General features: G+C 39.3%; 1 protein-coding gene across 5 annotated transcripts in view; it reads left to right on the top strand.

The window, feature by feature from the left end:
* Positions 1-16,531, top strand: part of PFKFB1 (6-phosphofructo-2-kinase/fructose-2,6-biphosphatase 1) — a 116,874-nt gene that overhangs the window by 77,038 nt on the left and 23,305 nt on the right. For 4 of the 5 annotated variants that reach the window (XM_059386118.1, XM_059386117.1, XM_059386115.1 and 1 more), the window contains exons 2-7: positions 3,397-3,522; positions 7,026-7,119; positions 8,564-8,630; positions 9,525-9,599; positions 10,062-10,118; positions 13,269-13,390. In XM_059386118.1, coding sequence (XP_059242101.1) covers positions 3,397-3,522; positions 7,026-7,119; positions 8,564-8,630; positions 9,525-9,599; positions 10,062-10,118; positions 13,269-13,390 — 541 coding nt within the window. The remainder of the gene's footprint in view (positions 1-3,396; positions 3,523-7,025; positions 7,120-8,563; positions 8,631-9,524; positions 9,600-10,061; positions 10,119-13,268; positions 13,391-16,531) is intronic. The other variant, XM_059386116.1, reaches the window with a different exon arrangement.

The raw sequence follows: 16,531 nt of genomic DNA, 5'->3' as shown, positions 1-16,531 counted from the left end.
ATCTTCCCATCGCTTTGGATTCACTTCTCCGCCGGTCCTACCTTTCAGAAAGTGGTTGTTTTTCTGTTTCCAGAATTGCTGTTCTTCTTCTCTTTGATCTGCCGATGGATTTTCAGGTGTTTGCAATCTTTAGATAAGCTATCTAGCTGATCTCCGGCTAGCTGAAGTAGTCTCAGCCTGCTCCTTCTCCGCTATCTTGACTCTGCCCCTGTTGACCTATTTTTATTGTGCCTCCTGGATTTTGATGCTTGTTTCCTTCCCCAAATTAGAAAAGTTCTCTGCTATAATTTTCTCCAATATACCTTCTGCCTCTCTCTCTTTCTTTTTCTTCTGGGATCCCAATTATTCTAATCATGTTTTATCTTATGGTATCACTTTATCTCTCAAATTCTCCCCTCATGGTCCAATAGTTGTTTATCTCTCTTTTACTCACTTTCTTTATTCTCCATTATTTGGTCTTCTATAACACTAATTCTCTCTTCTGCCTCATTTATCTTAGCAGTAAGAGCTTCCATTTTTTTTTTATTGAACCTCATCTTAAAAAGCTCACAAATTTCATCCCCTCTCATTTTCCAGGTCAATTTCCATGGGTGCTTGTCTTACCCATGTGGGATGCCCTGTGTGTTAGTCTATCTCTCACCCTCTTCTGCAACTGCAGCCCCTTCCCCACCATGGTGACCATGATCTGTTTCTCTCTGCTTCTCTCACACTTCTTACCTTCTTTGATGTGAGTTTTTCTGTACCTTTAGTTGTGGAATTTGTTCTGCTAGTCTTCAGCTTGGTTTTGGTGTTATTTAGGATGATTGATAGTTACCTAGCTGTATTTGTGGGACAAGGAAGCCTAGAGTTTTCCTACTCTACCACTATCTTCCAAGACTTGTTTCTTTTTTATATTTTCTTTTCCTTTCTTTTCTTTTTTTTTGCTTTACCTCATCTTATTTGAGCATTTTTCATGACCCCATTTTTTTGGTGTGTTTACTTATTGTTTATATATATTTATGCCTTTCTTTTTTGGGTTTGTCTTTACTTTTTAGTGGTTCTCCTAGGTTTTATAATATATGTTTTAAAATAATTTGGGTTCACCTTCAAATAACACTATATTACTTTACATGTAGAACAAGTACCTTATAACAGAACATTCCCAGATTCTTCCTCCCTTTCCTTGTGTCATTTTTGTATTTATTTCATTTTGATATATGCTATGAACACCCAATACATTATTACTATTACTGCTTTGGACAGTAATCTTTTAGAACAATTAAGAATATGCAAAATTAAAGGTATATTTTGCCTTAATTTATTCCTTTTCCAATGTTCTTCTTTAATGATGTACATCCGATTTATGACCTATATCAGATCTTTTCTGCCTAAATATTATTCTTTAATATTTCTTATATGACAGGTCTGCCTGTGATGAATTTCCCATTTTTGTTTGTCTGAAATAAAAGTATTTATTTTGCCTTTATTTTTAAAGGACATTTTTCCTGAATTTAGAATTCTGCATTGACAAGGTTTGTGGGGCTTTTTTTGTTATTGCTGCTGTTGTTGTTTACTTTCAATACTTGAATTTTTTTTTAGATTTCACTCTCTTTTTTGCTTATGTGGCTTCTAACAAGAAGTCCAGTATAATTCTCCACCTTGCTCTTCTGTAAGTAAGGTGTTCCTACCAAACCTTTTTCCTGGCCTCCTTCAGTATTTTATTTTTGCCTGATTTTCTGCAGTTTGCATTGGCTATGTCTAGGTGTGGTGTGCTTCTTTTTAAAGTTTTATTTATGCTTCTTAGTATTCTTTGAGATGCTGGAATCTGTGGTTTGTTGTCAATAACTCAATTTTGGAAAATTTTGGCAGTTCTTTCTTCAAATATTTCTTCTTTCCCATTATCTCCCTCTTCTCATTCCATTATTCTAATTACATATATATTACATTCTATATATAATATATTCTAATTATATATATATGATATTTATGGGTTATTTATAGGTTACATATATATTACACTATTTGATACGTTCTCAAAGTTCTTGGATATTTTGTTCTGGGTTGCTTTGTTTTGTTTGTTTTTAGTATTTTTTCTGCCTACATTTTAGGGTGTGTAATTTCTACTGATCCATCTTCAAGTTCATATATTTCTCAGCTATGTTATGTTCATTTTTGAGAACATTGAAGACATTCCTCAGATCCATTACTGTGCTTTTCTCTTGCATTTACATTTGATTCTTATACTTTCCATCCCCATACTGAAATTATTTATCTGACCTTGCATGCGGTCTACCTTTTCAATAAAGCTTTTAATTTATTAGTCATAGCTATTTTAAATTCCCTGCCTGAGAGTCCCAATATGAGCACCATAACTGAGACTGATACTGATGATTTCTTTGTCTCCAGAAGATTTTTTTCTTTCCTTGATTCTTCCCTTTGAGTTGCTCTCTGGGGACAATTATCTTTCTCTTCTTTTGAAGGTGTAGTCTTCTATTATTTTACTTATTTTAGCCTGGTAATAGGGAAAAGGGAACTACTGACATTTCATGTTAATCTGATTAAGCCTCAGTCTTAGGCAGGCTTATCCTCAGTCCTGGAGGTGTGACCTTCCCATGTGTTCCTGGCTCCTCTTTAACTATAATGGTGGGCCTAGTGCATATTCCTATGCCTTCTGGGCTACAGCATTTTTCTTCCACTTTCCTTCTCCAGGTGTAGTGAGTTTCTACCAGTGTCCTCAATTTCTGTTGCCCTTCTTTCTTCAGATGAAGTCTTATTTTCTTTTAGGGAGATGGAGTAGATTGGTCTCAGCAGAATTTCGATAGTATTGGACATTCCACTCTGTCAGCTGCAGTTAATTTCCACCAGTGCTCTCAAACTACAGTTGCATTCCCTTTCTCTGCGAAGACTAAGGCTTTTGTTTCATAGAATACAAAGGGAGAATGGCCTGGGCACAATTTCAGCAATGGCTGCTATTCTGTTTTCCTCTCCAAACCAGAACTATAGGACATCTTTTTCAAGATTCTTCTGTAACTGGTGGAATTCCTAGAGGATGCAAAACCACCTATGTCTTCAGCCCCAGGGGCTTCATAGTCTCACACTAGCCCACAATGAACATTTAGCAATTTATTATAAATTTTTAGCTCAGTGTTCTTATGAGTTTATATGTTGAAAGATAAGCAAACACCTGCTCTGTTGCTCCCTGCAGATGCCTGCCTGTCTCTATAGATTGGGTTTAGCTGTTCACACTGTAATCTCAGTTTTTGGAAGAATTCAGAAGTCAGTTTGAAAGTTTCCAGGTTTTTGTTATTATTCTTATAATGGTAGGTTAGTTGTTTTCCCAATTCAACATCCCTGAGCTGATAACAGAAGAGAATGGGAACCTGGGAATGAGTTTTTGAGATTCTGTTTATCTTTCAGCATCGATACCCCAGTTTACCAATTCCCCCACAATGTTGATCATGGTGGGTTTACCAGCTCGAGGAAAGACCTATATCTCCATGAAGCTCACAAGATATCTCAACTGGATAGGAACACCAACTAAAGGTATGTCTCTGAAACCCTTTGTTCTATAGCCCATTACCTCCCACTGGCTAAAGGTTAAGGTAGCAGGCATGAAAGAGACATTCCCTCAGTATCAGGAACACCTCAAACCATTATTACCAATCTTCAGATTACTACTACTTCTACTAACACCACCACCACACTCTTAAAAGTTTTATAGTACCTTGAGAACATACTCTATGCCTCACAGTATTCTAGGTAATAGGTATAGGAAAACTAGTGAGATTAAATGTCTGTTCTCAGGGACCTCCAGTTTTACAAGGCCTTAACATAATCCTATGAGTAACATACTATTTTTATTACCATTATTATTATTCTTGCCACACCAATATTACTACTTTTATTAACATTACCATTTATTCAAAACCTTAAGGTTTTCTTCAAGTCTTAGGGTATGTAGAATCAAGCATATTGAAGCCACAGCCCAGAGGTTCCCAGAGGGTCTTCACTAAAGTTGGGCACCTTCACCCACCTCATCTTTTGGAGTTCAGAAGGTGCCTCTCTTTAGGTCTGAGCTTGTTGACTTCTACTTCCCACCTGGAAGTGGTCCTGCCTTTTTCCACCTCCAGAAAGTCCTCCTTCCATACCTGCCAAACTCCTCCTTCACTTCCCGTTTCCAATTTTCCATTCTCTTTAGTGTGGTCTCTTTTCTGCTTACTACCAGTTATTGAGTAATTGCTCTCTCCCATTCCCCATTTGATTTCTCTGCCCACCTACAACCTGTATCCCCATTCCTATTTGATTGCTCTGTTCCCCCTAAGAAGACTGCTTATCTGGGCTCCCATACCAAACCTCCTGACAGCACTCTCTATGCCAACACTAATTATAGAGTGTGTTGTTGCAGTGTGTGCCTGGGTCTCTCACCAGGAGTTGTTCTGGGGGCAGGGGACCAGGTCATATTCCTTTCCCTCTCTGAAGTGTGACCAGATTAAGACATTCAGATGCTTTAAACAGTAAGAGATAGGGTGTCCCCATATCATATACAATTCAGAATAAAAACAGTAATGTTAAGAAGGTCTTAACCTTCCAGTGTTTATATTTATCTCAAATGACTATATTGATGCTTCCAGTGAATATCAACTTATCTGAAAATTTTATTGGGGCTATGTTCCCCCTTGGCTGGTACACTAAGCAAGTACTTAGACCCCCCCTTGTGAAATGGAGCACTGCTCCCCAGTGCAGCAAACAGTTCTGCTTGGGCATTTATTTATTCAATCATGAACTATTCAATGAGCACATAGCTGTGACAAAGCCCTTGTTGGATATTGAGCAAAGACAAGTAGAATAGGATGCCTATCCTCAAAGAACTAACATCTATTTTTTTAAGTTCTATAATGCCCATGAAAAAGAAACTAGTATTATCATCATTCCACAGTTGATTACATTAATGCCCAAGAGGTGTAGGACCTCTAAAGGCACATGGCCACCCAGTGACAGAACCAGGAAATGAGCCCACGTCTGGTTATTTCCAAAGCCTGACACTCACTGTGCCAGGTCTGCTACTTGGTTCTACTGATGGGAAGAAAAACCAATCCCACATTGGCCCTATACTCACCTTTTCTCCATTATTTATCTCACCTTTCTCTTGCCCATCCCAGAACCTTGTGTATCTGCATGCTTCCCTCCCTTTCTTCAACTCTCCTCCTTTCTTTCTCATATCTCTTCTTTTCCTTCTCTAATTCACTAGTGAAGTTTTCCCTAATGGTTTTTTATGTGCCAAAATCCATGCTAGACATTGAAGATGTAAAAATTAATGAGATTCACACCCTGTCCTTGAAGAGTCTTCTATCTGGCTGGGATGCATACTGACACCTCATGGTCACTTAAGGAATCCTAGAGCAGGGTACCGAGGGGGCTCACAGAGGAAATCACCAACTGGAAGGCAGAGAAACTTCTAGATGGAATATATTTGAGCTTGGTCCTGTGGGAAAAGTAGAACACTGGCAGAAGAGCAGAGAAAGAATAGTATTTGCGGAGGACTGCCGTCTCCAAGTAGCTTCTGCTGGATGTTAGGGGAACATGGGATGGTGGTGCATGGGTCTGTGCCCTAATGCACATGCGTTCCATCTGCTCCAGTCCAGTCCATTTCACAGAGCACAAAGCTTCAGAGTCATGCTTCAAAGCATAAAGCTTACCACACCTACAGCCTCCAAGGGTCTTCTTGGTCTACAGGTTTAAACCCAAGTTTTTTGGCCTGTTGTTCAAAGTCCTCCACAATCTGTCCCTGTCAGCATCACGGGCTTCAGTCACAGTGAATGACTCCCCATCCCCCAAATACGTTCTGCCTTCTGCCAATGTTATACCTTTGCTTATGGTGTTCCTCTACCTGAAATGTCTTTATTCCCCACTCCCAACCCCCTTGGTTGCCTATAAAAGGGCTGCCTTCTGAAAAAGACTGACTCAAGGGGTGCCTGGATGGCTGAGTTGGTTAAAGCTTCTGCCTTCGGCTCAGGTCATGATCTCAGGGTCCTGGAATCAAGCCCCGCATTGGGCTGTGTGCTCAGCAGGGAGCCTGCTTCCTCCTCTCTCTCTCTGCCTGCCTCTCTGCCTACTTGTGATCTCTGTATGTCAAATAAATAAAATCTTTAAAAAACAAAAAAAGACTGACTCAAATGTTGCTTTCTCCACAAATCATCTTAGATTACTCCAAGTGTAGTTAGTCTGTCCTTCCCCCTTATTCTTTTGAGTGCCTATTGGAGAACTCAACAAACTGTGTGGGAACTCTATGTTTGCTGGTTTACTGTCAGTTTTTGCTGGATTGTGAGCTCCTTGGGGCCCCATCATGCATATCTCATCTATCTTTGAGACCTCAGAACTCATATCCACTTTACAGTGTGTGTCAGAATGCGCATCAGAATGGATGCGCATTGAATAGATTAATGAAATATTGCATTGGTCCCTTTATCCTCTTTCCCCTCTTTTCCTTACCTTCTGTCAGATTTTTCACTATTACTAATGGGAAAATATAGCCTAGAGAGGGCAATAAATTTAGATTCTCTGTCATGATACTGGAAAATGTAATAACATTGGACTAGGATTCAGGAGGTCCAGTCTAGTTCTATTATCTGCTGACTCACTGTTTGATACTTAGTGATTGATTTTACTCATTGGATCTGTTTCCTTGTTTTTCCAATACAGTAGAGCATTGAAAGCATTAGAATTTATAAAAAATAGAATAGCACAAAATCCACTAGCTTTGGAGCCAAACAGGCCTGGTTTTTAATCCCAGCTTTCCATTTATTAACTATGAAAATTACTTCCTTTCTCTGAACTTCAGTTTCTTCATTTGTAAAATGGGATTGTAAATCCTATATTGCTGAGTTGTTGTGAGGAATAAATGAGATGGTAACCATAATTTAAAGCTTTAAAAGCATATTATATAACTACAAACTATACCTCCTTCCATCTCTGAAATCTCTCCCAGCACTGACATATTTTTCCACTAGAATCTTTACAATCCCTTCACCAGACCTCCCTGCTTTCAGTGTTTAATTTAGGCCAGTACCGACGAGAGGCAGTGAGCTACAAGAACTACGAATTTTTTCTTCCAGACAACATGGAGGCCCTACATATAAGGAAGTAAGTTTCTAATATTTTAGAGATCAGAGCTGACCCTGGCTGAAAGACAGCTTTGTCCAGATAACGGGGGTGTAGAGCAGAGTAATTTGGGTTAAAAAGGAGGCCTTCTAGAGTCTCAAATGGTGATTGGAAAAATTCTTTCCCTACTATACCCAAAACCATCCCCTACTTAAGAACTTATAAAGAAAATGTCTCCTATTCCTTACAGGAGAGAGTGGAAAATCTAAGAGTCTGAGCCTTTAAGGATGTCAATAGCTTGGCCCATTCCAGTCTCTCCAATACCATTTATTTATTTATTTGTTTGTTTATTTATTTAAATTTTATTTTATTTTATTTTATTTCTTTTCAGCAAAGCAGTATTCATTGTTTTTGCACCATACCCAGTGCTCCATGCAATCCATGCCCTCTCTAATACCCACCACCTGGTTCCCACCTGTTTCCCACCCCCGCCCTGTCAAAACCCTCAGATTGTTTTTCAGAGTCCATAGTCTCTCATGGTTCACCTCCCCTTCCAATTTCCCTCAACCCCCTTTTCCTCTCCATCCCCCCTTGTCCTCCATGCTATTTGTTACGCTCCACAAATAAGTGAAACCATATGATAAGTGACTCTCTCTGCTTGACTTATTTCACTCAGCATAATCTCTTCCAGTCCCGTCCATGTGGATATAAAAGTTGGGTATTCATCCTTTCTGATGGAGGCAGAATACTCCATAGTGTATATGGACCACATCTTCCTTATCCATTCATCCGTTGAAGAGCATCTTGGTTCTTTCCACAGTTTGGTGACCGTGGCCATTGCTGCTATAAACATTGGGGTAAAGATGGCCCTTCTTTTCACTACATCTGTATCTTTGGGGTAAATACCCAGTAGTGCAATTGCAGGTCCAATACCATTTATTTAATCTCAAGTTCTCTCTCCTTTACAAGACACAGCACTTCCAGAACAGAACCTAGGTCTCATTTATTGATCCACGCCCTTATAATAGAACCCAACAAAGAGTAACCACTAAACATTTTTTCCAAATGCATAAACATATTGCCACCATCATACCTGTGCTTGTACTATTACCCATTCCAGGAATGCCTTCTACTTCACAGACTATATACTCAATCTCTACCTGGGTTTAAGGACCAGTTCCACTTGTGTTCTACCCCCTCAAGTGTTGTTTTTTTAATATTATGACTCTGTCATTTATCCTTTTTTCCTGGATATGTCACTTTATGCCTCCCCCTAAGATGTGCACACAGAACCACTTTCAACTGTGTGACCTGTCTTGTGCTTGTCATGGTGCCTACAACATAAGATACCCTGTGTAAATGTTTCATAGATGAATAATTTAACATGAAATTTCTGAGAGATGGTGCAAAAGATAATGGAAGGACATAGAGAGGAACTCATCTTGGGGACAGGGATTGTCTCTGTTTCTTTCTCCATCCTTTTCAGGCAGTGTGCCCTGGCAGCCCTGAAGGATGTCCATGACTATCTCAGCCATGAGGAAGGTCATGTTGCGGTAAGGAATTTTGCATTTTTTTCTTCAAATTTCTGCCAGAATGAAGGCCCCTAGTATGTACTGAGCATTTACTATGTTCTATACACTATTCTAAGAACTTTGCACATATTAATTTAATTCCCCCCTCTCCCATGAGACAGGCATTGTTTTTATACTCCATTTTATAGCCCAGAAAAATGGTGCAGAGAGATTGAATTATTTCCCAAGGTGGCACAGCATGACTACAACAAGGCCAAAACTAGAATTCAGGTTACATAGGTCCAAAATCTACACTCTTAACCACTGTGCTTTACCACCCCACCCCCAACAATTCAGAAAGACCACAGTATAGTTTAAGACTACAGTACAAACATTTTTTAGTTCTAGAGACTTACTTAAATGTCTAGTCAATTTAGACTCATAGATGCTTGGGGTAAAATTTGTGAATTCTAAAAGGATAAAATAGTCTCAAATTGTTCCACCTTAGGTGCTGAAGGTAGAGAGTTGTTTCTTGTTCTTGAAGAGCTCCAAAGTGATAGGAAAGAGGAAGCCTCAACTAGGAGTTGAGAGGATCCATTCTACTCTGCTCTGTTAGCAACTCTTGGTGGCCTTGGTTAAAGCAAATCCTTCCTCTAAGCATTGGTTATTTTACCTATAAAATTACCCTAGTAAAAACTTATAATTTTCCTCTTATTTATACCTACAGTCTGTTACATTTCTGGACTGACAGCAAGCACTCAATGAATGCTTAAGAAATTGGCATAAATCAATTATTTCAAGTCCTTCCTATTCTTCAAAACTCAATCAAGATCTATGTTTTACTGGAAGCCCTCCACCTAGCACAAGGATAGCCAAGGAGTAGGTGTTCTCCCAAAACCAGATTCAGAGTAAACCAATTTCATCATTGGCCTCTAGGTTTTTGATGCCACCAACACAACCAGAGAACGACGGTCACTAATTCTGCAGTTTGCTAAAGAACATGGTTACAAGGTATAGTAACATTCCCACTGTCATCTACAGCATACTTAATATAGTAGGCAAACTAGAGGACTCTAATCTGCCAAATCAACTACAAATTCAAGTTCAACATTGTAATTTGGTTATATGGCTTTCTAGATCACAAAAGCAACAAAACAGAACAGGAAAGAGGTGCCATATTGGACAATGGAACATAATTGCTGACAGGCAGACACCGTGGGGGTGGAAATGAGAAAGGAGGGAAGAGAACTACTACAAAAAGCATATATAAGAAGTAAAAACATAAAAGATAATCTAGGGTCATTCAGTTTTGAGTCAGTATGTCTCAGAATCCTGAAAAGTAACACTGTATGAAATTATGTTGTCATAGATGCCCCTAGGGATGACTCAAAGTCACTGAGAAGAGGTGAAGCTATGTTTGGCCCTACTAAATATAATTCCCTGCTGGAAATTTCTCTTCTTTCTCTCTTATAGGTCTTTTTCATTGAGTCCATCTGTAATGACCCTGGCATCATTGCAGAAAACATCAGGGTAAGGAGTACCTTACCCTTTCCTCTTTACTTTTCCTCAGGCTTGAGTAACACATAAAAGACCTCTATGAGGTTATTAAAGGTGATATTCTTCTCTGAGCTTCCTATTCCTATTCCTATTCTTATTCCTATTCCTAAGATTCCTATTCCTACTCCTAACTATTCTTCCTACTTCCTGTAGGAAGTATTTCCTGACCTTCCTATTCTACAATAACCCTATGAAATTTAAAGAAGCCATAATATAGAGTCATTAATATACACTGGGCACCAAACTTGACTCTTACTGATTTGTTACAACAACCTGCATGTGAGGAATCATTTCATTGTTGGAGAGAGGAAACAGATTCTAAGAGAAGAGTTTTTCAAAGCCTCATACAACCAGAAAGAAGTAGAAGTGGGACTGGACCTCAGGCTTGTATCAGAAATGTAACTGCTTTTAGATTCTGGACATGTGCTCTAGAACTGGGTCATCTGACACATTTTACTGTTCCTTGTTTCATGAAATTACTGGAGCTCAGGGACAGAAGAGACCTTATAGGTTACCTCCCTTAACCCTCCATCACATAGTTGAAATCTCAGCTAAATATTTGTCTATATTTTCTTTTCATACCTCCAATAAAAAGAGACTCATTTCTTCATCAAATGCAGTCCAATCAAGCTGAAATTTGCCTCCCTGAAGTTTTAACTGATTAGTCGTATTTTTGTCTCTTAGGGCATAGAACATTTCCAACCCGTGTTATTCATCCACCCTTCCATCTATCCATTTACTGATTCAAAATTTAATATATACAACAAAAATTTAATATATACAACAACAAAAATTTAATATATACAACTGTACTGGGCCATTCTGTGTACTCAAGACATAGAGGAGAATGCTGCCCTTGATCTCACAGTCTAGTGAGAAATACTTGGAGATACTGACAAGTTTATAGACATAACTGTATGTCTGGGCTGAGATGAAGAAATAAAGGAGGCTCTGGGAGAACACTGTTGAATACCTAGCCTTGCATGGGAGGGATAGATGTGTACCAGGGAAGACTTAACAATGAAAGCAATAGCTGGCCTGAATCTTGAAGAATGCAAATGGAATTTGACAGGTGAAGAATTGGATATAAAGGAATAGCATATACTAATTACTGTATCTCCACAGAACTATAAGAAGTTCAAGTTGTCTAGAGCAAAGTGTGTAGAGGAATAGAAGTGCAATGGGAGATGAGATGAAGAAATTATTTTGGAATCAATTATTACAAATGGGTCACCTGCTAAAATAGTTCACACTGTGCCTTAAAGGATATAAGAAAATGGTGAAGAGTTTTAAGCACGGGAATGCCATGGTCAGATGGGCATGTTAAAAAATATCTTTCTGGCTGCTAGTATGAGGAATACATCAGAAATAACAAGACTGTAGACAAGAGTAACTAGTCACAAAGCTAGAGTAAGTGTCCAGGCAAGAGAGAATGGAAATCAATAGGAGGGATATTTAGAAGATAGAATGGAGAGGGTCTTGTGCCTGCTGAGAGGTGAGGGATGAAGATGCATCTAGGATGACGCTCATATTTTTTCTAGGCTCAGGTAACTGAATGGGTGATAGCACCATTCACTGAGATAACAAATGTGGGTGGAGAAGATAAGCATGGGGAATTAAGAGACATTAACCTTTCAGAAATTTAAAGCCAACATGCCATGTTCTCTCATTCAACACTCAATACAGTATGCCATTATGACCCCTGGCCAAAATCTCCTGTTCCTCTTCTTTGGCCATTTCTCACATCACAATTTCTGATCCTCTTTTATAACTTTTTAATTTTTTAATTTAAATTCAATTAATTAACATACAGTGTAGTATTAGTTTCAGAAGTAGAGTTAGTGATTCATCAGTTGCATATAACAACCATTGCTCATTACACCAAGTGCCCTTCTTAATGCTTATCACCCAGTTACCCCATCCCCCCATCCGCCTCCCCTTCAGCAAACCTCAGTTTGTTTACAATAGTTAAGAGTCTCTTTTTTTAATTATTTATTTTTTTATAAACATATAATATATTTTTATCCCCAGGGGTACAGGTCTGTGAATCGCCAGGTTTACACATTTCACAGCACTCACCAAAGCACCATACCCTCCCCAATGTCCATAACCCCACCCCCCTTCTTCCCAATCCCCCTCCCCCCAGCAACCCTCAGTTTGTTTTGTGAGATTAAGAGTCACTTATGATTTGTCTTCCTCTCTGATTTTATTTTCCCCTCCCTTCCCCTATGATCTTCTGATTTGTTTCTTAAATTCCATATATGAGTGAAATCAGGGCACCTGGGTGGTTCAGTCTTTTAAGCATCTGCCTTCAGCTCAGGTCATGATTCCAGAGTCCTGGAATTGAGTCCTGCATTGGGCTCCCTGCTCAACAGGGAGTCTGCTTCTCCCTCTTCTTCTGCCCATTCCCCCTGCTCACGCTTGCTCTCTCTCAAATAAATAAAATATTATTTAAAGAAATCATACAATAATTGTCTTTATCTGATTGGCTTATTTCTTATTCTTATTCCTTATGACTCAGCATAATACCCTCTAGTTCCAGGGGCACCTGGGTGGCTCAGTGGGTTAAGCCTCTGCCTTCAGCTCAGGTCATGATCTCAGGGTCCTGAGATCAAACCCTGCATCCGGCTCTCTGCTCGGTGGGGAGTCTGCTTCCCCCTGACTCTCTGCCTACTTGTGATCTCTCTCTGTCAAATAAATAAATAAAATCTTTAAAAAAAATACCCTCTAGTTCCATTTATGTTGTTGCAAATGGTAAGATTTCATCTTTTTAAGGGCTGAGTAATATAGATATAGATATACACCACATCTTCTTTTTTCATTTAAATTCAATTAACCAACCCACATCTTCTTTTAAATATTCTTCTTAAACACCGTGTTCTCTAGAACTGAGTACAATATAACAGACCTTGTTTAATCACATCGAAATAAAGCATAAGGAGTCACACATTCTAAATTCTCTTTAATTGACTGATTTGTAACTTGGCAAGACCTTTTGTCTAAGTCTCAATTTCCTCATCTTTATGATGAGGGATGTTGTACTCAGTGATCTCTAAGGGCACTTCCAAAGTTCACTGTTAGAGTCTCTGTCTCTAACAGTTCCTCTGTTCTCCCTTTTCCTAGCAAGTAAAACTTGGCAGCCCTGATTACATAGACTGTGACCGAGAAAAGGTTCTGGAAGACTTTCTGAAGAGAATTGAATGCTATGAGGTCAACTACCAACCCTTGGATGATGAACTGGACAGGTAAGAACCCAGAACCCTAAAATCCAGGACTAGATCTTTACCCCTATTTTGATGTTTTTTAGTACCTGTGGAAATGTCCTTTTCTCGGTCTCACCTTCTCTATCTGTAACGTCAGGGAGCTAGAATCAATGATTTCCCTTTAGGACTCTCCAAGTTCTAATTGTCTGAGGTAGTAAATCCTTGATATATAAAATGTCCATGAGAGTGTTAAAGTAGTGCCTTCCTGACCAATATGAACAGATCAGGACCCTGATCTCTAAGAACAAATTCTTCCCTCCTGTAGTTGTTGCTTTTATTTTTTTCAAAAGCATTCCTCACACATGGATGTTACCTTCTTTGTTTCATTGAATCCCCTCAGCACCCCTATAAAGGAAGCCAAAATAGATCTTATGTCCATAAGTTTTCAAGAAGAGGAAATTGAATCTTAGCTGAAACCACTTGCCAAGCTCCCAGCACTAATCAAGGGGTAGAACTAGGATTCTAACCATATATTTTGTCTCCTACTCATGTCTCTTTTCATAAACCCATGTACCTTTTCAATCAATAATTATCCGGCCTCTTTGAGTTGTGGTGTACATAAGAGTATAAATACTGTCAAGAAAGGTGGTTTCCATCTGCAGATAGCTTCCATAGTGCCTTGATATATGGGAAGACACATGAAAATATGAAACTCTCATTCATAATGTCAGCTAAAAATTAGAAACATGTTAGCTGGAATATGTGAGTTTCAGACATAGGATATTCCCAGAGTCCTCAAAATGGGTTGTGATGCGAGAAGACTCTGGTCACCTAGAACCTTATGGCCCCAAATGACGAGTATGAGGAGGCCTCAAATAGTTATTAAAACCTTAGGAAGTTTAAACAACGTCCTTCCAGCTTTGCCCAACCAAAGTCCTAAGAGGCAAGTATTGTTACTGCATTGCTCATAGATGGAGAAATTGAGATCCAGAACTGTGCATGGACTTAACTAAGGCCACATAATGAGTCAGTAGAACATTTATTCAAACCCTTATCTCACTCTTCCAGCCAAATTTTACTCTTCCCACATCCCTGTATCATAAAGAAGTGTCACATGAGGCTTAGACTCTTGGTGCAAGAAGCAGGAACTTTATATACAATTGTAAAGACTGTTCACTGTGCAAAGACAACCAGGTCAAGGGTACACTGGTTTTCCTCACCGAGGCATGTGTGTTGGAGTGGGGATGTTTCTTTCTTGAGGAAAGTGTAATTTATTCAAATTTCCACAAATGCACCATACAGGCTAGCAGCATATGTTGAAAAGAGCTTGAAGGGGAGCTAAAGTGAAAGAAGCATTGAGAAAGCCCCTAGTATTCAGCATAGAATTCTGAGGGTGCTCAGATAGTGTTTGATGAATCAGTTTAAGCCTAAAGATGACATATTCTGAAGTTTGACTTTATTTCAAGATTTTTACATCCATGTATCAGGGCCCAGCCAAAGCTGTGCCCTAGGAATCCAAAGAGAGAAGGGCTGTCCCTGCTGTGAGAGAATGCACATTTAGTTGGAGAAACCAATGAACATGCAGTTGATCAGAATTGTAGAAATTGTAAACCAAGTGGGCTAAAGGAATACAGAGGAGAAAACTCAGCTCAGCTTGGGAAGAAAGATGTGGAAGAGCAGGTTTACCCAGTATAGGCATGTGTTTGGGGTACCAGAAAGGTGGAGGCTACCAAAAATAGGAATAAAACAATCTGTAAAGTGTTTACTATTTTAATTTCAAAACCAGCATCAATGTGGTCAAAATGGAGGAAAAAAACACAAAATTTCGTGGGACCTTCTCATATAATATAGTGTATGATTTTTATTTTAGATTTCACATAGTAGAGATAGGCACTAGCTTATATATTACTTTCAGTGGGAAGCACCTCTAAATGACTTCATGTGATTCTGGGCTCAAAGACGTCCTAGAGAGAGTGAATGTGTTGGCTCTCAAAGAATGGATACATAGGAGCTCAGCTTTGGAAAGCAGGAAAGGAATGTCTTTAAGCAAACAGAACAGCATTTTGGAATACTGTAGTTAAATATGAATAAAAGTAGGGGAGTTTAGAAAATATTCCAGCAAAATCATAAAGGCTAGATTGAAACAGAGAAATTATGGGCATGGGTGTGGGTATGGGACTGTGAGGTGAGGCCAAGCAGGGCCAGTGTGTGCAGGTACATAGAATGTCAGACTAAACAAGAAGTTGAAAGCTCTCCTAGAACTACCCAGGACCTAGCACCAGGAATAGACAGTAATTAGGCAACAAGGCTACATCAGATATTTTCCACCACGAGGTTCTGAGACTTTTAGACAAGATAGTTGGAGAGAGTAACCTTAAGCATATCATTTCCACTCTCTGTGCTTCAGTTTCCTCTCCTATAAAACACAGCTAATAATCCTTGATTCCTAGGACGATTATGAGGATTCATGTATTTCGAAGTCCCCACTCCCTGCCAGATGCACAAAAGAAAATGCTTAGCAAGTGCAAATGTCCTGCAGAAACCATTGGATATAGATGACAGGGATGGGCATGATTAAGTATGATACAGATTAAAAGGCCATCTCTAGGAAGATCAGAGAGGAGGCTTTCTGAAACCAAACCCATCAGCCACTGCTTTACCTGCCTTGGGTTAATTTAGCTATTTCTATTTACCTTGTTTTGCTACTGTGCATCCAGGGTTCCTGGTATGTCACCCCTTTGGTGCAGCCTTCCCCACTTCTTCCAAGGGATCTTCTTGAACTCCATATAGTCCAACAACTAAAGGACTCATGCCTGGTACAGCAGGGACCTCAGAAGACTTACTCCATGGTTCTAGTCCTCTAATTAGTGTTGCTCACTCCCAGCTCCTCTGCAGACAGGTTGTTGAATAGTTTGATTATCACTCTGTGTATAGTTATTAATTCATGACTAGAGTACAGAATTGAGGGGATAAAATGGGGCTTGAAGCAAGGACCACAGGATTTCCATGTTGTGGACCATCTCTGCATCCCCACATCCTAATACTTGGCACATCTAAGAGACTGTTTATGGAAGGGATGTTGAGCATTGGTCACATGTTTCCAAGTGTATGTTCTTGATTGAAGGAAGAGCTTCCAAAGGGGAGATGCTGAGTCCCCACCTCAAGGACAATGGTTAGAACAAA

The sequence above is a fragment of the Mustela nigripes genome, chromosome X (assembly GCF_022355385.1).
Source record: "Mustela nigripes isolate SB6536 chromosome X, MUSNIG.SB6536, whole genome shotgun sequence".
NCBI classification, from domain to species: domain Eukaryota; kingdom Metazoa; phylum Chordata; class Mammalia; order Carnivora; family Mustelidae; genus Mustela; species Mustela nigripes.
The sequence above is the reverse complement of the archived record's forward strand: the minus strand, read 5'-3'. Positions and strand labels throughout refer to the sequence as shown.